The sequence below is a fragment of the Stenella coeruleoalba genome (assembly GCF_951394435.1).
Source record: "Stenella coeruleoalba genome assembly, chromosome: 17".
Lineage (NCBI taxonomy): Eukaryota > Metazoa > Chordata > Mammalia > Artiodactyla > Delphinidae > Stenella > Stenella coeruleoalba.
Window position 1 is genome coordinate 10,050,952 of NC_137163.1, and position 17,426 is coordinate 10,068,377.

At 52.7% G+C, this 17,426-nt stretch overlaps 1 protein-coding gene across 3 annotated transcripts in view; it reads left to right on the forward strand.

The window, feature by feature from the left end:
• The first annotated feature begins 5,787 nt into the window (after positions 1–5,787).
• The window catches only part of CYRIB (CYFIP related Rac1 interactor B), a 154,558-nt gene continuing 142,919 nt past the window's right edge, over positions 5,788–17,426 (forward strand). Inside the window, exon 1 of one of the 3 annotated variants that reach the window (XM_079902279.1) lies at positions 5,788–6,181. In XM_079902279.1, the coding sequence (XP_079758405.1) occupies positions 6,097–6,181 (85 nt within the window). In that variant the 5' untranslated portion in view covers positions 5,788–6,096. Of the gene's footprint in view, positions 6,182–6,229; positions 6,454–17,426 lie in introns of those variants that run through there. The other 2 variants (XM_079902278.1, XM_079902274.1) reach the window with 2 other exon arrangements.

Below are 17,426 nucleotides of genomic sequence, written 5' to 3' on the forward strand. Positions count from 1 at the left end.
CTGCTTTGTGAACACTGCTCTGAGAGGTTGCCCACTGCAAACAGACGCCTGGTTTTTGATGAGCACGAGGTGTTGTAAAGATTGGAACGTGAATGTCTAAGGATGGAGGATGTGCTCCCCTTCACTACAGTCCCCACCATTCCCTGTTGCTCAGATGGGCAGGTGTCAGTGGCTGGACCTGTCAGGTAAGGTATCAGTATCTCTCCCCCATTCCCCCATCCATTCTTTATTCAGCACACCTTTATTTAGCAGTCATAATGTTTCGGGTACCATTCTAAGGGCTGGGACCTCAGTGCTGAACAAGACATGGTGTCTGTCCTGGAGGAAATGGCACTGAAGGAGTGCTTTGCTCTCTCACATGCTCCTTCCCTTCTGTGTGGGTTTCAGGCCAGCAGTGGCCTCCCAGTTTATTATTTAAACCTGTGTGGGATGAACTACCTCACTCAGAAGTGAATAAAGAAGTGAATTCAACATTGCGCATACAGTGTGATTGCAACTGTTTTAAAATGCATTTTAAAAAGACTGAGAGATAATACATCAAAATGTTAAGAAAGGATGGCTGACCCTGGACAGGACATTATGGATGAGTTTTGCTTGCTTTCTTATACTTTTCTCTCTTGATTTTTCTTTTCTTTTTTTTTTTTTTTTTGCGGTAAGCGGGCCTCTGACTGTTGTGGCCTCTCCCGTTGCAGAGCACAGGCTCCGGACGCGCAGGCCCAGCGGCCATGGCTCACGGGCCCAGCCGCTCCGCGGCATGTGGGATCCTCCCGGACCGGGGCACGAACCCGCGTCCCCTGCATCAGCAGGCGGACTCTCAACCGCTGCGCCACCAGGGAAGCCCTCTCTCGATTTTTCTATAGTGAACATGTATTACTTCTTTTTTTTAATTTTTAAATTTATTTTTGGCTGCGTTGGGTCTTCGTTGCTGTGCACAGGCTTTCTCTAGTTGTGGCGAGCGGGGGCTACGCTTTGTTGTGGTGCACGGGCTTCTCATGGCGGTGGCTTCTCTTGTTGCAGAGCACGGGCTCTAGGTGCGCGGGCTTCAGTAGTTGTGGCTCGCGGGCTTAGTTGCTCTGCGGCATCTGGGATCTTCCAGGATGAGGGATCGAACCCGTGTCCCCTGCATTGGCAGGCGGATTCTTAACCACTGTGCCACCGGGGAAGTCCCATGTATTACTTTCATAATTAAAAAAATAACTCATATAAACACCCTCTTGCCCCGGGTGTGTATGCACGTGTGTGTGCACGCTCACACCTATACTTGTGGACCAGGGTAGAGAGATGTTTTATGCTCTGAGAAATGAGTCATTTAGAAAGTGGTTTTATTTCAGTGTGATCGTAGGGGAGACATTTCTGTGCCTTCTCACGTAGGGCCATTTGATTTCCCATGGAACATGTCACTGATACAAGATCACACCTCCACGTAATTGAGTTTTTCTGCACAGTGAAAGTTGACCCATTTACACAGCAATTCCCCTGTAAGTAACTGTTTAACAGCACTGGCTCTAAAATCACTCCCAGCTTTTCTCCAGGATTTAGGCTCTTCGGAGAGTGTGAAGGGCTAGTTTCCCCTCCCACCACCATCACTACATGATCCCAGGGAGTTGGCAGTGTTTTCATTTTGCTCTCTTGCGTTTAGTGATGATTGTCACTTTGCAAGGGACCAGTGACAAGCCGTGCGTGTCCATCGATTCCCGGGAGGGGCGGAGAGCGAGCGGAGCCGGCTGCGTCTGCGTCAGTCACATCACCGCCGCCTGCCACGTGCTGTGCTTGGGCACGTGTGAAATCCCTCTTGCAGGTGTGCTTTGGTTTGTGCAGTTCCAAGGCTCTAAAGTCTAGGCAGTGCTTTCTAAAGTTCCCCCAAGAACTCTGGTTCCTTTTCTCCGTGGCCCCGTGCTCCGGAAGACACTGTATATCATATAGTAAGAGCCACAGCAACGGCCATATACTAAGTATCTTCCAGGTGAAATTCTACCTGTGCTCCACACTCGGCCCCCGCAATGACCCCATGGCGTCGGTGTCATCGTCACCCCATTTTACATGACAGGGAAACACAAGAGGCTGAATACTTTCCCCAAGGTCCTGAGGCTGATGAGAACTAAAGTCAGGATTTGAATTCGGGTCTATCTTGACCCTGGCTTTCCCACTATGCCACTCTCTTTTCTCAGAAACCCAAATTAAGGTACAATAATAATAAAAATATTAATACCCAAACTGCATTATTTCATGCTAATTGCTTTTACTTTCAGTTGTTAAAGGATCCCTTATATAAACTGGCTGCTCGCAAGGAGTTCCAGCGCCTGGTTGCCCAGATTCTGACAGTTTGGTTCATTTGTGCAGCTCTATTGTGGCTCTGTTGAAATACCAAAAATATACTAAAGGTCCTGCTCACTAGCTTCCCCCACCCCTGGCCAAAGTTTCCTTCCATCCTTTTTTTTTTGTTTTTTTTTTTAAATCCAGGTAAAATTCTCATAACCTATAGTTAACTGTTTAAATTTTTATTTTATTTTTTAATTGAGATACAGTTGATGTACGATATATAGTTAACCATCTTAAAGTGAACAGTTCAGTGGTATTTAGTACATTCACTGTGTTGCACAACTACCACCTTGATTTAGTTTCAGAATATGTTCATCATCACCCTTAAAGGAAACCCCTAAGCAGTTACCCCCATTCTCTTCTCCTCCCGGCCCCTGGAAACCATCACTCACTAGCCCTGGTTCTGCATGGCAGGTTAGGGTCCCTGTCCCAGCCTAAAGGCGAGCTCTCTCTCCACCTCTCTGAGCGGGATTCTCCAGCCGGAAGGGGCTGCCTGAGCCACCTGCAAGCCCCCTTCCAGGAAGGCAGCCCCTAGAGGGTTCAGGCTTTGTCTCCTCCCTTAAGTCTGTTAGTTCTGAATGGCTGGAGGTGAAGGGACCCAGGTGACCAGGTACGTAGAGCGTCACTGAGTTTGCTTTTACCCCAATGGAAAATGCAATCTGCTTAATTGCAAAATACTAACCAGCAGGACAAAAACGGAGTCCCTGTGTCTCCTGACTTCTACCTTCTGTTACCGTGTACACGTAATAGCATTCACTCTTGGGGAAAACGCAAATGCTCAGCAGGGAAACATAGTTTTGAGGGGCTTTTGCATGTGTGATGGAAAGAGCTAGCTACTTTGCTTGAAAGATGGGTGGACTGCCTGTGCCATGGGAGGACAGGATTCTAAGACTGAAACTAAAATGTGCATATGCTATGTTACAGTTTATACAGCATTCAAAATTCATTACCTCATGGTGCCTTCTCAACGACAGAATGAATGTTATTATTCCCATTTTACAGACAAGCAAATTAAAGGAGTCAGAAGTTAAATGACATGCCCAGGTTGCACAACTGGAAATGGTAGGCCGGCCTTCCCGACTCCAAAATCAGCTCTGTTTTCAGCATGCTGGATGTTACGAACTGCATGTTTCTGTCCCGCCAAGATTCCTGTGTTGAAACCTAATCCCTCATGTGATGGTATTGGGAGGTGGGACCTTTGGGAAGTAATTAGGTCATGAGAGCAGAGCCTTCATAAATGGGATTAGTGTCCTTATAAAAGAGACCCCCAGAGAGCTCCTTCCCCTCTTCTGTCATGTGAGGACACAGTGACGAGGGCCGTCTATGAACCAGGAAGCAGGCCCTTGCTAGACGGCAAATCTGCTAGCGCCTTCATCTTGAACTTCCCAGCCTCTAAAACCATAAGAAGGAAACGTTTGTTGTTTAAGCCACCCAGTCTGTGATATTTGGTTACAAGAGCCCAAACAGGCTGAGACATAGATTTCTACCTACTGTTGTCAGGGCTGATACCTCAGGGAAACAGAGCAGGTCACTGCAGTGGTGAATTGCCGGAGCTTTTCCCAGGCATTATCCCCAGGTTTCCATTTGCTTGAGTCTGTCAGATCTATCAGGACCTGATTGAATGAGGCAAGGTCAAAGGCCAGAATCATCCCCTTAGCCTCCCTGTATCCAGTGAGCGGAGGCACACGCATATGAGTTGGACCTCTCCTCTCCGGCATCTATGAATTCAGCGGAGTGCAGGGGGAGTGTGATGCAGCCCCTGCCCATGCCCTCACCTACCCTTCCCTGCTTCCTGACTCCCCACATTTACACTCTGGGTTACAATCACGCCAAGCTGTTTGCAGTTCCCACGCGGGCCAGAAAGTTCCTGCCCCCATGCCTTTAACAGTTACTGTGATGATAACTACAATGGTGATAGCTCTCTCCTGGGTCCTGTTAATGTGCCAGGTTCTACACATGTGCTATTTCATTTAACTGCCCCCCACACCACCACCTAATGAAGTAGTTATGATCAATCCCATTTCACAGATGAGCGAGCTGAGGCTCAGCGTGGCTAAGTGCCGGGCTTTGAGCCAGACAATCTGGGTGCACGCCCAGCTCCACCACTATCGAATTAGTCTGACCTTGCGCAAATTCCTCCGGACAGCTCCAGTATCTTGCAAAACACTGAGCCCGATGAACCTGCCCCCTGGGGCTGTTGTGAGAATTAAATTAGATGGGGACAGCGTTTGGCACCTGGTGAGTATTTCCGAAATGTTCAGAATTTTTCATCCCACTGTGTAGGCGGCCAAGAAAGAAACTAAACTCAGCTCAGCTGTGTCTGATTCCAAACCCTTTCTCTGCTTCTCGTCACATTCATAGTTCAAGACCCAGCTGTTCCACCCCTCCCCATGCCACCCTCCATCACTGCCAGGGAGGCAGGCATCTGTTCCCCTTTTGTAGGGGTGACAGCGCCAGTGCTCAAGCAAGCTTCCAGGTGCTTCTAATGCCTCCCAGAACTTCTAGGAAGGGCTTTCTGATTTCCTCCTGTTGTTCTCTCTTTGGCTCCCTCCCTTCCAAGCTGGGTAAACACCCCTTCCCCCTGTCTCCTCTATACACTGTCATCTGTCCTACTTTCCTGCAGGTACGGATTCATGTGGGCCCCATCTCCCTCCAGGGCTAGGAGCCTCTTGGAAGTCCTGTTGGAATCCTACCATCTCAGTGCCCCCAGCTCCTAGCACAGGGCTTTAGAAGGGCTCGCTAAAGAAACAAACAGGTCATAATCAGGTAAGTCAGCACTCAATATTATTTGGTGACTGGTCACCACATCCCCTTTCCCGGCAACACATCCAGGAGAGGTGGAGGGTGGAAAGACCATGGAAGCTTCTGAGGTGATTCTTGATGTCCTGCTGGAGGTCAGAGGAAATACTTTAAAGAACATTGTCTATATTCCTAAGAAATTTGGCTGAATTTCAAGACAGTGCTGGATGCCTTTGAGGGCTGGGGGAGCAAGGCAGAGGGAGGAAAGAAGCATTTCAATTTCCTAGGCATGTCTTGCTACATGGAGAGAAATGCACTCTTTGCCATTACAGACGAGGGGAAAGATGAGGTTTCTTACAATACCGGAAACGAGAGTTCTACTGAGGGGCATTTTGTCTGGGAATTTCAGTGCTGGAAGTCCTTGGAGAGCCTCGTAGGGTAGCACAGATGCTCCCAACCCCCCCTCCCCGCCCCCGCGGTATCTTTCCTTCTGTAGCATTAGCACCACCAGACACATCGGATGCCTGTTTATTGCCTGTCACCCCCGCTCCCCACCCCCGCCCCCCACCCGCGGCAGGGATGTTGTTTGGATTCCCAGCTGCCTCTCGGGGACCTAGGACGGCCCTGGCACTTGGTAGGCCCTCAGCGAAAATCTGTCGAGGGCCGAATGGATGTTTTGAACGCACAAGCTGTCCACGCCTCCCCCGCCAGGGGGGCGGGGCAGGGATCAGCATCCTTCCCCACGCACAGGTGAGGGGGAAGCGGACCCAGGGCTGGGAACCCGGCCGGCCTGAAGGTCGGGGGAGCTGAGGGCCCGACGGGCTGTGCCCTCGGGCCATCCCCGCGCCTCGCTGAGCTGGAGTTCCCTCGTCTACGCCACCGGGAGGGCGCCGAGCCCCCCAGCGCGCCCCCGGGAGGCCGCTCGCCCGCCTGCCGCGACTTGCCCAAGGTCACCCGCGCCCCGTACCCCGGGTTGTGGGGTGGGGGCCGGCGCGGGGCGGTCCCGGGGCGCCGCGCGCGCTGACGCCGGGCCCCGCGATGCGGCGGGGACTGGGCGCGGGGGGAGGCGGCTTCGGCGGGCGTCCTCCTTTTGTGAGAGCGCCGGCGGCGCGGCTTCTCGAAGGTAAACGGCGTTTCCTCTTCCTCCTCGATGCGTCTCTTCCTTTTATAGTTATTTCTCGCCTGGCAGTCGCCGGGGCTGTTGCTGCTGCTGCTGCTGCTGCTGGGCCGCCGCGGCGGGGGCCGCTCGCAAACCTGTGGCGGTGACGTGAGACCCGCCAACCCGGAAGCAGCGGCGGCGGCGGCGGCGGCGGCACCCGAGGCTCCGAGGCTCCGAGGCTCCTGCGCTCCAGCGCCGGCGGCTGCGCTCCCCTCGCCGCTCGCCCGGGCCGCCAGGTACGTGCCCGGGGCTCCTCCGGCGCCGTCGCCCGGGCCGCCCGGCTCGCTTGCGCGCGCCCTGGGAGCCGATCTGCCACCGGGGAGGGCGTGGGGTGCGGGGCGCGCGCGCGATGGGTGCAGGGAGAGGTGGGAGTGCGATCCGGGCCGCGCCGGGCGCCCTGCGGTTGGAGAGGGGGCGCCGCAGCGGTGGGAGTCCCCGGCGCGTGGGGCGCCCCGAGGATGCGCCTCGGGGGGGAGGGGGCTGGAGGGCGCGAGGGGCGCACGCCGAGGGGCCGCCGCCCGGGTCCGCCCAGCTGTGGGGAGCGCGCGGCTGCGCCCGGAGGGAGGGGTGCCTGGCGTGGTCGCTCCCCCGCAGACCCCTCCTGCTAGCCAGGTGCGGGCGCAGGGTCTGACCCCGGGCGCCGTGCATCCCCCAACCCCCCAGCTAACTTCGACTGGGGGCTTGGAAGGCCAGTCTCTTAGAATTGAGGAACTGGAGGGGGTGAACAGAATCTCCCTTGGCTTCAAGACTTCCTCGTGGGGTAACCACCCGCCTCTGTTTAAAGAGCACTTCCTCTTTGCCCTTTATCTTTTCGTCGTATTTTTTTTTCCATTTTTTTTAAAAATGTAAGTTCAGTGTTAACGAGTGGATGCCCCTGCAGCCTGCACGGCTTCCCTGGGGTTGTGTACACACCCCGTGGGTATGGAACCTTGTGTGTCCTGTGTCGGGGGTGGAAGGAAAGAGGAACCGAGGACTTCCCTTACTGGAGCCCCCGGCGGCGGTCTTTGATCCTCCCCCTGCCGCAGAAATGGAGCCAGAGGGGGAGGGGTTGAGTGGGAAGGAGGCCCCGCCGGGGAGTGTCACGAGGACTTTGCACCTAGGTTTAATTCCTTGCTCTGCCACTTAATAGCTGTGTGACCTTGGGCAAATCGCTTGCCCTCTCTGAGTCTTAGGTGCCTGTCTCTAAAATGGGCTGCTTTGAGTTGGGCCTCGAGAAGAGGAGCGTGTATTTCCTGGCCTGGAGAGGGCGCAGTGATTGGATGTGTCATTGTCAGTCACCTTTAATTTCTGCATCCCCACTGCCTAGAAGGGGGGCCTGGGGCACATGGGAGGTGCTCCATAGATACCTGTGAAATGAATAGGTGGGTGGTGAATTTTCAGAAGTGAGTGGCTGGGTGTGGTCCCACATTTTGGCTTCCTTGCCCTGTAACATCCATTCCACGGTCCCCAGAGAGCCACATTTTGCCACCTGGGATATATGTAATCCACCCCCTTCCCAAGGAGGATTAGCTTGTGAAAATATTGACTTCTTATGAAAAGGAGCTTAAACTCTGACTTTGAGCCTCTCCTATTCTTGGAAGATTGCATTTAGTGGAAATGAAAAGGAAGCCTCATTTTGATTGCCACCGCCAGATGACTGGCCGCCGGGGCGGGCTGCCAGGGCTGACAGCTGGGCTGATTTCCCAGGCATTGGGGTTCCTGTAAACAGGAGGAAGCTAGGGAGAGGTGGGTTTTCTCCTAGGTGGGGCGTGCAGAAGTGGTCAGCTGGCTTGAGTTTTCTTCCTGGGGAGGCACGTTGTAATTTGCATTATCTGGATCCTTGCTAAACTTTAGGCATAGGGAGGGGCAGAGCGTGTGTGCTGAAGGAGCCCAGGGTGGATTCACCCTCAGGGGTACCTGGAAATGGCCTTCGTATAAAGGCTCACTATGCATTTCCGCAGGTCACTTGGGGAGATTTTCAGGTAATTTTGCTTTCTCTGACAGCCATTCCTTTTCTCCTTTCTCAGCTCTCAAAGGCCTGTGTGCACTTCTCTTAGGATCCTTAGCTGTGCTTTTTTTTGGTTTTTTTCTCTCACAGCTGGAGGGCAGGAGATGAGCCTGAGTGCTGCTATCATTTTAAGAGGCAGAAGCAGGCACCTCTGTGTGGCCGGCTGCGGTTTCAGCATATGCGCGGATTCATTTTTAAGGCATAGAGTGGCCATAGTTACCTATGAAGTAGAGATTTTATTCTCATCTTGCGACTTAGAGAAAGTGCAGGACTTGGCCCAAGACCCTCAGCCAATTAAGCAGCAGATTCAAGGTCCTTCCTCTAGACTTCCTACTGCAGAGCTCTCCCGCTTCCCGGTGCACTGTGCTCCCTTCTGAAGGGCCTTTGTGTTTCCCCTGGCACCTGGCAGGCTGTCTGGCATATGCTGGATACTCAGTACATGCTTTTTTTTTTTTTTTTTTTTGACAGAATGAACAAAAGAGGGATGGTTTGCTCTTTGTGGAGGTACAGTCTGTCTCTACCTCAAGGTCAGCGCACTGGCCTGTAGGTGACCTTTTGCACTTGTTCTCTGGCCATTCCTCCCAAGTGTGTCTTGGTTCCCCATTGTGGAATCCCAGTCTCTGTCAGTTCCTGCTTCAGCACCCAGAGCCCATGACGGGAGGGACTCCTGAGGGGCACCAGTGCCAGGAGGTTGTGGCCTTAGGCCCATCATCTCCCTGATGGAAGAGACCACTGTCCTGTGGCTTTGGAGGTCTGGGACTTGGCCGCCAAAGCGGTTTCTCTCTCTCCAGAGAAACCATCTTCCAGCAAGCATTGTGGCCATAGTGTTGTGTCGGTGAAACATCAGATTTAAAATCAGTCCACTTTAGCTATGCCCTGGCCTGAAGCCTTAGAGAGGTCATGGCCTTCTTAGAACTTTCTTTTCCTCATGTATAAATGGGCAAAATCATCCCTGCCCCATTCCATCCAGTTCACAGGACTCCTGAACATGAGGACAGGATCCACAGTCACACCTCACTGCCCCCTCTTACTGCCTGTGTGCATGTCACAAAGCTCCTTCACCTCTCAGAGCCTCAGTGTTCTCATTTGTAAAATGGGACGATCTGTCGGGGGGATGGTTTTGCTCCTTGCGGTCATGTGAGTGATGCTCTCAGCACAGGCCCCCGTTAAATGGCCATAATCGTCAATGTTTATTATTATCAACAGCAGCAGCAGTAGTGATCCCTGTGTCCTCAACTAGAGAGAGCATAAGCGTCTCAAGGGCCAGAGCCATGTCCCTTTTTTTTTTTTTTTTTTTTTTTTTTGCGGTACGCGGGCCTCTCACTGCTGTGGCCTCTCCCGTTGCGGAGCACAGGCTCCGGACGCGCAAGCTCAGCGGCCATGGCGCATGGGCCCAGCCGCTCCGCGGCATGTGGGATCTTCCCGGACCGGGGCACGAACCCGCGTCCCCTGCATCGACAGGTGGACTCCCAACCACTGCGCCACCAGGGAAGCCCCATGTCCCTTTTTTAACTTGAATTGGAGCTTCTGGATAGAAGTAAATTGAGGAAGGGTGGGGGGAAGTGTTGATTTTCTTTTTCTCCTTCCCTGTCTGGGACACTTGATAAAGGCCTGATGAAGAAAGAATCATGATGATCCTGTTTTTCATCCATCCCTGAGGGTAAAAGGTCTTTTTTCCTCTCTCTCATAAAGTGAGCTCTTTATGTGCCTATGACACTCATTTCACATCTTCTCATAAACTTCGTATCCACTCCTTCCAGATATCACCCAAGACTTGATCCCCCCAGATTGTCAAATAGACAGAGTTCTGTTGTGTGGGTAGAACTTTGGGAGTTAAGTCTTCGATGGTCTTAAAAGGGGTGATTGGCCTCACCAGGTTGAAGGGAAGATAATAGCTTTGTAGCCAAGGATGCATGAGGTTAACAGCATCTGTATTTTCCTCTCATCCTTTTTGGCTTCAGAGGCAGCATGGGTGTGGGTCTGGGGGCCAGACTGTCTGGGTTTCCATCCTGGTTGTGCTGCCTACGAGCTCCGTGGCTTCCTCTCTCTGGGCCTTCCTCATCTTTCAAATGAAGAATAATGTTTGCTGCCTGGAAAGGCTGTTGTGAAGGTCAACACAGAGGTGGTCTGGGGAGCCTCCCAGCACAGTGTATGGCACATAGACGGTGCCCAGCAAATGTCAGTTACTTTCCTGCCACCCCTGGGCTCTTTCTGTCCTGGCCCCAGTCCCATCGTCCTGTCCCTCCGTTAACGGGGCTCCAGTTCCCACTGCGGATCAAGCCCTTGGGTGACAGCTTCATCCTAGATTCAAGTTCAAGTCTCCATGCTTTTCCAAACCACTTGTTGACTGGCCACAGTATGGTGCTTCCACTGTGAATGGAGAGATCCTTGTACCAGAGCTTGTCAAGGAGAGTAAACTGGGGAGTCACTGAGTTTACGTTTTGTCCCGTTGATTTTTTTCCCTCTCCTTTCCAGAGACTTACTAGCTGCCATCTGCTCCGAGGGAAGGAGACATCATGTTCATAAATACATAAATAATCGAAGCTGACGAGGAGATTTGTTTAAAGAAGTGATGCTGAGAATGATTTTTATAAATATTTAAGATAATCTGAAGCCATTAGAGGAATCGCAGGGTTTATTAAAAAAAAAAACTGAAAGCATGTTTTGGAAGGGTTCCTTTCCCTTCCAAGCTGAATAAACGTCAAGAGTAGTGGACGCAGGGCCCGCAAGGGGCAGGTGGCCTGCGGGTCTGTTTGTCTTTGCTGTTGGCTGTTGGCAGTCATCCATTTATGGGGGGTGATGGATGGGGAACACGAGGGTAGTCAGAGCCACAGCACTGAGGGGGAGAGCTCTGAACAGTTTGAAGCTGCCTGGGCTTCCTTGAGACTCAGAGAGCCAGTGGGTCACACATGCCAGGAGTCCCCCTGGGGGGGCTGTACATTTCAGATGCTGCTTCTAGAATCTGAGAGTCAGTGGCAGGCTTCTAGAAGGTTCCTAAGGTGAATGTTTTTTGCTTAATGACAGGCTACATTTTAATGAGCCCTACTGAGGCCCACAAGTCGAGAGGCAGCTGGGTGGTCAAATCGAGGCATGTGGGATAGGGCATGTCAGAACCAGGGGACACCTTGCAACACTTCCCAAACTGGCGTGTGCCCCCGGATCCCTTGGGGATTCCCTTGCAGATTCTGAGTCACAGGCTGGGGTGGGCGGAAGGCCTGCATTTCTAACACCTCCCCATGTGATGCTCTGGGTTGTGGACCACACTTTGAATAGGGAGAGCTTGGAGGTCCCCACCTGCCTCATTCATTTGGGACCCCAGCTGGCACTGAGGTTGTGGATCAGAATAGAGTCCCGGAGGCTCCTGGGAGCCGATGGCTTAGTTAGCAGAGGAGACAGACATGCCCCAAATCACACGGTACGAAGATGGTGGGAACTGAAGGGAGAGTGGAGAAGAGCTCCCTGCACCCACCCAGAGGTGCTCCATAGCCCAGCAGGGCCCGGGTGCTCTGGGCAGTCCAGGTGGGGTGGGAGAGGGAGGGAAGGGAGGGAAGCAGGGGGAGTGTGCCAGGCCTTCACCCGTGATAAGGGCTGGAAGGACTGGACAGGAGCCTCTTGCTCAGAGTTTCAGGTTTCAGGCGTCCCGTACTCTTTTTTTTTTTTTTTTTGCGGTACGCGGGCCTCTCACTGCTGTGGCCTCTCCTGTCGCGGAGCACAGGCTCCGGACGCGCAGGCTCAGCGGCCATGGCTCACGGGCCCAGCCGCTCCGCGGCATGTGGGATCCTCCCGGACTGGGGCACGAATCCGTGTCCCCTGCATCGGCAGGTGGACTCCCAGCCACTGCGCCACCAGGGAAGCCCCGTCCCGTACTCTTAATTGAACAGATGAGGGAACTGGGATCCAGAGGGGGAAGCATTTTGCCCAAGAGGCAAAGTCAGGACCGGAACCCAGGTCTTTTGGCTCCCAAACCGAGCTTATCACACGGCTCCAGAGTGTCTTTCTGCGAGCGCCTCGGGGCCGCCTTAGTGCAAGGCTCTGAGGCCAAGGAGATGCTGGGGGCTGGACGTCCCCAGCGCAGAAGGTACCTCTGCCCCTGACCTTCCTTTGGCAGGGGACCGAGCCCTTAAACCCACAGTGAACAAGAAGGCCCGACGCGGGAAAAGTGATGGCTTTGAAGCCGTGCACCCCGCCAGGCTCCTGGCCTCCTCTCCCTTACCCCAGTCAGCACCCTCACGTGAGCGGGGGAGGGCAGCGGTGCAGCCGTGTGGAGGGGCTGAGGGTGGGAAGAGGCCTGGGCAGCAGGAGGAAGAACAGCTCCATCCTTGACTCATTCGCTTCGTGGAGTCTCCTGGGACCGGCTCTGTCCGGCGGCTGGGGGCTCTGTGGAGTGTTACCCCAGTGCCCACTCAGCAGATACTGTCGGACTGTGGAGCCGGAGGCGTCCTGGCGCTACCACTCAGTAGCTGTGTAACCTTGGGCGAATCGCAGGGCCTTGCTGAGCCAGAACCATCTCGGCCAGAGCTGGGCTAATAACACCTGCCTCTCTGGATTGCCTGGAGGACTGAATGAGGTAATGTGTGCTCTAGTTGCTAACCTAGCCCCTTTGTAGAAACACTCCAAAAAGACACCCCCCGGCTTCCCTGGTGGCGCAGTGGTTGAGAGTCCGCCTGCCGATGCAGGGGACACGGGTTCGTGCCCCGGTCTGGGAAGATCCCACATGCCGCGGAGCCGCTGGGCCCGTGAGCCATGGCCGCCGAGCCTGCGCGTCCGGAGCCTGTGCTCCACAACGGGAGAGGCCACAACAGTGAGAGGTCCACGTACCGCAAAAAAAACAAAAACAAAAAGACACCCCCTCCCCATGAAGACATAGTCACCGCTGGGTGGGGACGGATTTGTCCAGTGCTGATTTCAGGCCAGGGCTGTATCCTTCTGGCAGTGACGCGGGATATGGATTTGAAGGGAGGGTAGGTATGTCTGGAAGGTCATTGCAAATTGCTGCAGTGCTTTTATGCAAAACTGAACGCTGGGGTTGGCCCCCCTGGGGTTCTCCTTTAAAAGGGAGAAGAACCGTGGAACTTAGGACCTGGGACCTCCTGGTTCACACATGACTCCCTAACTGTGGCGTCTTCTGCAGCTTGCCTAACCTCCCCCGGCATCCCAGTGCCTGTTTTGCAGCTCCTTGTGGCTCTGAAGTTGGAAACCGGTGCAGTCGGCCTGGCATAGGGCCTGGCCTCTCACAGGTGCTCAGTACTTCGAGGCCCCTGTCTCCTCAGCCTCAGGGTCTGGGACTCTGGGAGGAGTCCCAGGGGAGGGGAGGCCTTTACTGCCAGTTTGTGTGCTGGCCTGGCCCCAGCTTTGCTCAAAACCAGAGGTGAAGTACAATACAGAAAGCAGCCAGGAAGTGAAACTCAGCCAGTGAAACCCTAAAATGTCTGCTCTGCTCCCCTGAACTCTGGTTTTGTGTAGCGCCCCAAGCTCTGGAGGCATTGGAGACCGGCCAGTGCGGGCGTTCAGATCCCGCAGGCTGCAGACGAAAGCTGAGGGGTATTTCACAGTCCTTTCCAAACACGCTTTCGTAGCCATCAAGTGTTCAGTGCATTGTGGAGAGAGCAGGTCCGTCCTGCTCTTCAGCCACAGACGCTGAGTGAGTACCTACTACGTGCTGGGCCCGGTGATGGGTCCTTGGGGGGAATAAATACTATGTGACCCCTGACACCCCACACAAGTCCCTAAGGGCCTGAGCAGCTTAAGAAGGAAGAATTTGGATTTGTTTCCTTGGGCTCACCCAAGCCCAGTCCCTCCAAGCCTGTCCTGTCCCTCAGGAATTGGAAAAGTGCTCTAGCTAGGTTTGGAGATAGGGCAGTAGGGAGAGTCACCGGGCACCAGAGGACAGGGCGGCAGGGTGATGGAAGGGAATGGGGGCAGGGCAGCGGGAGTTGGGGAGCGAGACAGCATATCTGACACTTTGTGTCGCATTTATGACCCAGCCAAAGGCCTCCCTAATAACAAGCCTCCTGTAAATGTCACATTGCGGGTTTTTGTGATTTTGGTTTTTTTGGGGTTCTTTCGTCTACCTTATTATAGTAATAACTTTCCCTTATCGGGCATGGACAATGTGTACTTTGCAGATGGTATTTCTTACCTCACAGTAACTCTGTGAGGCAAGTTATATTATCCCCACCTTACAGATGAGGAAACAGAGAACACTTAGAGGCTAATAAAAAGCAGAGCTGGAATGCAAAGTGCTACACCAGCTTCGACACCTACCTATTGTTTTTACTACCTCTTCTGAGTGTACTTCAAACATAACTCGAAAAATCTCTGAAGAGAGTTGTCTACCAAGGAGCAGACACGGCTGCTGCTGGACGATGCTAGATGTTGCTAGAAGACGGTGGTGGTTTTCTAAGTGGGCATCTCATTATGATAGGCGCCTTGGCAACCATCACTGCCGAGAGCCACCTACTGTGAACTTGTCAGCCCAGGAAGTTCCGGATTTATAAATGACTCTTGTAAGTAGATTACTTGGGCTAATTTGAGTGGTGAGGTTTTTGGTAAATTCAGTGTGAAACTGACTGGTGCTGTTAATACACCTCTTGATGTGTTTGGTGTTGGGACGTGTAGCACATGCATTGTCTGCATTACTCTGTCTGCATGCTCCCCCAACAAGGCAAGGTTTTGGGGGGAGGAAGTGTGCTCTGGGTTCATGCTTTGGGGTGGATGGTTGAATTGGGCAGGAAAATCCCAGTGTTTGGGCACTGGTCACTGTAGACTTGAGAAAATAAGGTGGATACAGGATGAATCGCTGGACTTGTAGTGTTTCCCCCATCCATTTTCAGTGTGTGAATTTACCAGAATATTCTAGGTGTGGGTTTCCTCTTGCCCAGTATTTCTTTTATCTGACCATAACTTGCGTATGTTTAAGCTTCCTGGGTGGGAGGGTCAAGAATCCACATTTTTAGCAAGCACTCAAATGATTCTGACGCATTGGTCCCTGTCACCCAGTTAGAGGAACCCCACGTAGCATAATCTTTTACCTGTGTACCACCTGCTTCTAACTGCTGAGGGTGGGGCAGTTGGTATAAGATGGAAAGGACATTGAAGATCACCTAGTCCCATCCTTCTCAGCCTTTTTCAGGCCACAGCCCACTCAGGAAACAGAATTTATAAGGTGTGGGTTGGGGAATGGGCAGTAAAAGAGGAAGCATCTCTTGGCTGGAGATGACTGACCTTGGGGCCACCCACCCAAAGTGCTGAGGAGGTCAGTATCTCAACACAGTGTAATCTCGTCTAGGAATCCCGCTTGGGAAGCTCTGATTCTCATCCAAGGTTGGAACCTGTTCACACAGCCCATGGAAGCCCAGAGAGGTGATGTGAGTTGCCCAGAGTCACGCAGGAACTTGAAAGTCATCTAGGTCACTCACTGAAAGAATGATCAGACCGAGGAGGGGAAAGCCCTACTAAGGACCACACGGCCAGCTCGTGGCCCAGCGAGGAGTTCTCGTGACCAGACAGCCTGTCCGTGGCAGGCGGGTTGCCGAGCCATGGTGGCCTCCCCAGCACTCACCAGCCTTGGAGGTCTGGTTTCCTGTTCTAATCCGAAACTGATTTTCTGCTAGTTCCTGACAGAGAGACACATCCCTCAAGACCTAAAAGCACCAAAGGAGAAGAAACCTTACACAGGGGACACATCTCAATCGTGAAGTCCGGAAGTCAGCTCAGCAGGCAGAACTGCATATGGTGAAAACGATTCAGACAGTCTCCTGATTTGCCCCTGAAGGATCGTTTGTGCACACGTGATTTTGTGTATGTGATGCTGTGCAGTAACACGTGTGCGTAAATGTATCGCACAAGCCGTAGTGTACAGTATACGATAAAGGACAATTACAACATCCAAAACAGAAATTCAGTTAAGTACAAGAGACAAAGTACACTTTTATTATTTCAATTAAAAAAAAAAAGCATTTGGCCCTTTGAGTATAGCTGAATACAGCTAAGTTAAATGAGCGTGAGATACAGTTCCATTGTATGTTGTGATACATTGAGGACATCTTGAGAACGTGTAGCTGTCCTGACCCGGTGGCGTGCCATATATTACACGTGTATGTACACGTGTAATATTATTATTTCAGGGGTCTCTTCTGCTTGAGTGTGATTAACTTTGGAGACTTTTGGGGGGTCCAGCTCCAGTATGGGAGACCTAGTAGACTGGAAGGACACAGCCTCCCCTGGCCTAGTGAGGCCCGACTCCGTTTTTTGAATGAAAGCAGTCTCTGATCACAACCTCATGCCTGTGGTTGAATGCCCCATTCTGGAGTTGATCTGAAAGGGCCTCCTGGGCCCATGGGGGACTCCAGCCTTTAGAGAGGACCCCAGCTCCCTGAGGCCCTCCTCCCCCTGACCTCAACACCCGCAGTGGAACTGTCTGTTTCCCCAAGCGGTGTTTCTCAAAGTTTCAGTGGTGAAATGCAGAGGAAGTGTAGAAAAACGAATTTGCATACTTCTGACTTCACCCTGACCCTCTCCCTCTCGGCAGTAAATGAGGAATAGGTGAGCTGTGACCTTTTGAATGTCCCCCACCCATTCCCCCAGGGACCCCCTCCCCCATGATCATGGCTGAGAACGTGATTGGAAAATGCTTCTCTCCAGCTAACCCGATCTTTGTCTCAAGACCTTGGACATTTAAAACCCAAAGAAAAGGAACCTGATCTTTTGTTCCCGATCGTGTTAAGTGGGGCAGGAGGGAGTATTTGATTCCACCTTGGAGCTTATTCTCCTACGCATTATGGAGCTGCCACTCAACAGCAGGGATTGAAGAGCACCTGAGATGCACCTGCTGATGTGCAGAGACTGGAATGTTCTCTAAGAGCTCACTCAAGAGGAAACCCATCCGGTGCCCCGTCCTCCCCCCAGGATTGCTGTGAACCGTGTCATCCTCGGAAGGCACCTGTATCTTCTCGCTGGTGGCCAGCTGGGTCCTTGATCAACCCTTCTGGGCAATCATGGCAATTTAAATCAAGAGCCATGAAGATCTTTGTAACCTTTGACCCAGTGACCCCACTTCTGGGAAGCTGTCACAAGGAAACAATAAAAAATCTAGACAAAATGTTGCACAGAGATCTTCAACTCAGCTTTTTTGACAATAACAAAATAAGTTGGAAATAACCTAAGCATCTGACCATAACCAAAGACCTGAATCAGTTCTGCTGTAGCCACTCAAGGTGGAGG